Source organism: Petaurus breviceps, unplaced genomic scaffold, assembly GCF_028583685.1.
Source record: "Petaurus breviceps papuanus isolate PSGF00001 unplaced genomic scaffold, PetGlider_PUasm1.0 556, whole genome shotgun sequence".
In the NCBI taxonomy this organism is placed as follows: domain Eukaryota; kingdom Metazoa; phylum Chordata; class Mammalia; order Diprotodontia; family Petauridae; genus Petaurus; species Petaurus breviceps.
Genome location: NW_027186374.1, coordinates 155,511 through 160,835, shown reverse-complemented (window position 1 = coordinate 160,835; position 5,325 = coordinate 155,511). Strand labels below are relative to the sequence as shown.

Genomic DNA, 5,325 nt, shown 5'->3' with positions numbered 1-5,325 from the left:
AGATAAATGATCCCAGGATGGTCAGTCAGTGCTGTAGGGGCTGCACAAAGACAGGAACACTAATGCACTCAGGAGGAGGCTGTCCATGGCAAGGTCTGACCACCTTGAACTGGCCTGGTCATGCTGTTTGGTCCTCCGCTATACATGATTAGAGGCGCCAGGGCAAGAATCACAACATTACAAAGGAGAAAGAAAAGGGCACCAGACACCATCCCCGGCTCACTGGGGTCATTCTGCTTTATTTGCAGGGGTTGGGGGAGATGGAAGGGGACAGGACAGTTAGCAGGATTGCACCATTTTTGGCGATAGGATTTGTCTCATAGAGAACTGTTCTGTTCACGTGGGCAGACATCAGCCCTGGAGGGAAGACTTCATAACCAGTGCTTAGCAGCACCAAGGGCAGCACTGAAGGTGCAGAGGGCACCGTAGATCCCCCGAGAGGCCAGCAACAGCGAGCCAGCCTCTACACTGTGGCCGGCCTCCCGCAGCTGACGTGCTATCTCTTCCACAGACCAGGGACCTTCCTTCTGGTGGGCCAAGAGGTGGTTGATGAGATGAGGATAAAAGGGAGTGGAAATACATCTTGCCACCAATTTGGCATCCAGGAGTAGGGAGAGGAGCTCGGGGTCGCAACTGGACTCATCCACCTTCAAAAAAAGAGAGACAGGCCAAGATGGCACATTAGAAAGCTGAACTCTCCCAACATTCCCTTTCAAATAACTTTAAAAAAGCATCTCAAATCAAATTGTGGAGCAGCAAAGCCAACGAAAGGTCGGGACAAGACATTTTTCCAAGCCTAAGGAAACTCCACAGATCCAGGGCAGAGGTCTGGCGGCCTGTCCAGAGTTCACACACATGGTGGCGGCAGGAGTGGCCACAAGAGGAGATTCAGGAGCTCTCTGCCTAGAGACAGAAGGGGGTCAGACAGAGCTCACAGGGGACCTCGTTGGCACTGGATGCAGCCAGCCCTGACTGACAGCTCTATTGCCTGTACACAGTGCTGGGTTGTAATTGCAGGGTGGAGAGGAGCATTGGGGGCTGATCACAAAGTAGCAGGGGCCTGGGTCACAGCTCCTAACCAAAGATAGTGCTAGCACTTGCAGCTGCAGGGGAACAGGGGTAAAGAATAGGGCCTAGACCAGAAGAACAGGGACCACACCTCTCCCTGGATCCCACCCCTTGGAAGCACCAAGACCCCCAGAACTGGCTCTGAGAAGAGCAGCCCAAAAAAAGCCCGATGCTTGGGACGGGGCCTCTTTATTCCCAGATGAGCAGAGGCCAACTTTAACATAAAATTCAAAGTCAAGAAATAGCTTGGAAAAACGAGGATGCAGCAAGCAAACAAACAAACAAACAAAAACCCTTGACAATATAAGGCTGCTATGGCAGCAGGGAAGACCAAGACATAAACTCATAAGAAGACAACAATGTGAAAACAGCTACAAGCAAAGTCTCAAAGAAAAATGCTAAGCAGACCCAAGTCCAACAAGAATCCCTGGAAGACTTAAAGAGATAAGGGTAGTAGAGGAAAATTTGAGAAAAGAAATGAAAGCTACATAATAAAACTTATGAAAAGAGAATTAACATCTTGGTAAAAGAGACACATAAACTGAAGAAAATAACACCTTAAAAAACAAAATTTGCCAAATGGAAAAAGAGGACTAAAATTTACTGATGAAAAGAACTCTTTAAAAAGCAGACTTGACCAAACCTAAAAGAGACAAAAAAGCTCAGTGAAGAAAATCATTCCTTAAAAATTAGAATGGGACAAGAGGAATCTAATGATTCCATGAGACATCAAGAAACAATAAAACAAAAAAAAAAATCAAAATAATGAAAGTAAAACAGAGGAAAATATGAAGTATCTCATTATAAAAATAACTTACCTGGAAAATAATTTAAGGAGAGATAATTTAAGAATTGTTGGACTACCTGAAAGCCACAATTTAAAAAAAAGAGCCTAGACATCACATTTTAAGAAATTATCAAGGAAAACTGACCCAATATCTTAGATCCAGGGGTTAAAATAGATATTATAGCTAAATTCCAGATATTCCAGGTCAAAGAGAAAATTCTTGAAGCACCCAGAGAAAAAAAATTGGAATGGGGTGGCTAGGTGGTACAATGAGTAGAGTACTGGCCCTGGAGTGTGGAGGACCTGAGTTCAAATCCAGTCTCAGACACTTAATACAAAAACTAGCCATGTGACCTTGGGCAAGTCACTTAACCCCAATTACCCTCCAAAAAGAAAAAGAAAAAACTGAAATATCATGGAGCCACAGTCAGAATTATACAAGATTTAGCAACTTCCATATTAAAGGAGCAGAAGGCTTAAAATATAAAATTTGATAAGGCAAAGAGATAGGATTAGAACCAAGAATCACCTACCCAGTAAAACTGAGTGTAATACCTCCGGGGGGAGTGGATATTTAATTAGAAGACTTTTTGAGCATTCCTGATGAAACAATCAGAGCTAAATATAAAATGTGACATTGAAACACCAGCCTCAAGAGAAGCACAAAGAAGTAAACATGAAAGAGAAATTAAATCATAAGGGACTCAATAAAGTCAAACTGTTTACATTCCTATATGGGAAAATGATATATGTAACTCCTAAGAAATTTATCATTATTAAGGTAGTTAAAAGGAATTTACATAGACAGAGGACATGAGTGTGATGATGATTGTTTTGGCAAGATCTCCAAAAAATAAAATGAAGGGGGGAGAAAGAAGAAAGAAGGGGGGAAGTAGAATAGAGGAAATTTTCTTACATAAAAGAGACATGGAGGTGGAAACAGTTGCGGGGAGGAGTGGGCAATGCTTGAACCTCATTCTCACCAGAATTGGTTCAAAGAGGGAAGAATACACACACACACACACACACACACACACACAAACACATTATCTATCTATCTATCTATCTATCTATCTATCTATCTATCTATCTATCTATCTATCTATCTATCTATCTATCCACACACACGTTTCAGTTGTGTATATAAATGTAACTTGCCCAATAGGAAACTAGGAAGGTAAAGGGATAAGAAAAAGGGGGAGGATGATGAAAGGGAGAGCAAATTAAAGGAGGTAGTGGTTAGAAACAAAATAGACTTTAGAGGATGGCCAGGATAAAGAGACTGACAGAGACAGAGGAAGAGAGCAGGAAAAGGATAAAACAAAAGAAAATTGAATAGAAGGGAAAAAAGTTAGCAATCAACTGTGAGTATAAAGGGGATGAATTCACCCATAAAATGGAAGATAGCAGAATGGATTAGAAACCAGAATCCAACAATATGTTGTTTACAAAAGACACACTTGAAACAGAAAGACACACATGCAACTAAAATAAAGGGTTGGAGAAGAATCTCATATGCTTTAATTGAAGTAAAAAAGGGCAGGAGCAGCAATAATGATGTCAGATAAAGCAAAAGCAAAAAATAGGCCTAATTAAAAGAGATAATCAGGGAAACTACATTATGCTAAAAGGTACCATAGAATAAAGTAAAATAAAAAAAAAATTTTTCAGCAAGTTTTTCTAATAAGGAACTCATTCTTCAAATACATACTGAGTCAAATTTATAAAAATATGAGCCATTACCCAAGTGATAAGTGGTCAAAGGCTATAAATAGGCAGTTTTTAGAAGATGAAATCAAAGTTATTTATAGTCATATGAAAAAAATGCTCTAAATCACTATTGATTAAAGAAATACAAATTAAAACAATTCTGAAATACCAGCTCACACCTATCAGAAATTAAAAATGCTGGAAGGGATGAGGGAAATAGGTACCCTAATAAACTGCTGGTGGAGTTGTGAACTAGCTGGTCTAACTTTTCTGGAAAACAATTTGGAACTATTCCCAAAGGGCTATCAAACTGTGCATACACTTTGACCCAGTAATCCCACTGTTACTAGGTCTATATCCAAAAGATATACATTTTTTAAAGCAATCAGGGTTAAGTAACTTGCTCAAGGTTACACGGCCAGGTGTTGCTGGGTGGGTGCTAAGTATCTGAGCCCGGATTCGATCCCAGGTCATCCCGACTCTGGGGCCAGTGCTTTTACTCACTGCGCTACCTGGCTGCCCCTAAGATTTTTTTTCAAAAATGAAAAGGATCTATATGTACAAAAATATTTATAGCAGCTCTTTCTGTGATGGCAAAGAATTGGAAGTTGAGGGGATGCCCATCAGCTGGGGAATGGCTGACCAAGATGTGACATATGATTGTAATGGAGTATTACTGTGCTATAAGAAATGAGGAGGGGATGGTTTCAGAAAAACATGGCAAGATTTATATAAGCTGATGCAAGGTGAAGTGGGAAGAACCAAGGGACCACTGTGTGCAGCAACAGAATGCCAAGATGATGACCAACTGTGAAAAACTTGGCTACTCTGTGCCCCGTGCCAGGAAAGCTCTGCCCACCCCCTCCACCTCTTAGCTTTCCTGACTCCCCGAAGACTCAGCTCCTCCCAGGGCCCTGCCTTCCCTCCGGGCACCATATGTTTATTACTTGCATACTACCTCCCCCATGGGAATGGGAGTTCCTTGATGACAAGGATTGTGGTCCCTTTTCTTTTTATCTCTAATGTCAGCAAAGCTTGGCATATAGTAAGTGCTTAATAAATGTTTGTTGACTGACTGATCAATAATAAGAGAATACAGTGGATAGAGCATTAAATTTGAAGTGAGAAAGACCTGAGTTCAAATCCTACCTCAAGCATTTACTAGCTATATAACCCAGGGCAAGTGATATAGCCTCTCTCAGCCTTAGTTTGCTCATCGGTAAAATGGGAATAAAAACAGCAGCTTCCTCAGAGTTGTGGTTACCAATGAAATCACAGGTACAGCCCTTCACAAATCTGAAAGTGCTAGTCAATTCTAACTTTGATTATTAACTACTGTTAACAGAAGTGAGAACAGGAGAAAATTTCCATCTCTACAGCCCCGGAGTCTGACCCTTCCTCTGACAGAGGCCAAGCCTGAGGCTAGAGAAGTGAGGGGCCTGGCAAGGGCAGAGCTCTGGGTCTGCTAGGAGAGCTGATCATGCGAGACAAAGGAATAGTGTTGGGAAAAGGAATCTGTGTGTGTATGTGTGTGTTGTGTGTCTGCATGGTGTGTGCGTGCACATTGTATCTGCAAATATATTGTCTATGTATGGTGTATGTGTGTGGTGGTGTATGTCTGCATGGTATGTGTCTGCAAATGTATTGTGTAAGTATGGTGTATGTGTGTGTGCATAGTGTGTTGTGGGTGTGTGCATGAGTGCATATTGTGTCTACAAGTATATTGTGCATGTATAGTGTGTGTGGTGTGTGTCTGCAAA

At 41.5% G+C, this 5,325-nt stretch overlaps 1 protein-coding gene across 1 annotated transcript in view; it reads right to left on the bottom strand.

Annotated features, from left to right (window-relative positions):
• Positions 1–221: 221 nt before the first annotated feature.
• The window catches only part of NBAS (NBAS subunit of NRZ tethering complex), a gene marked incomplete at its 5' end in the record, with an annotated part of 159,893 nt that continues 154,789 nt past the window's right edge, over positions 222–5,325 (bottom strand). The window contains one exon of the mRNA XM_069102791.1: positions 222–647. Within this exon, the coding sequence (XP_068958892.1) occupies positions 372–647 (276 nt within the window). The remainder of the gene's footprint in view (positions 648–5,325) is intronic.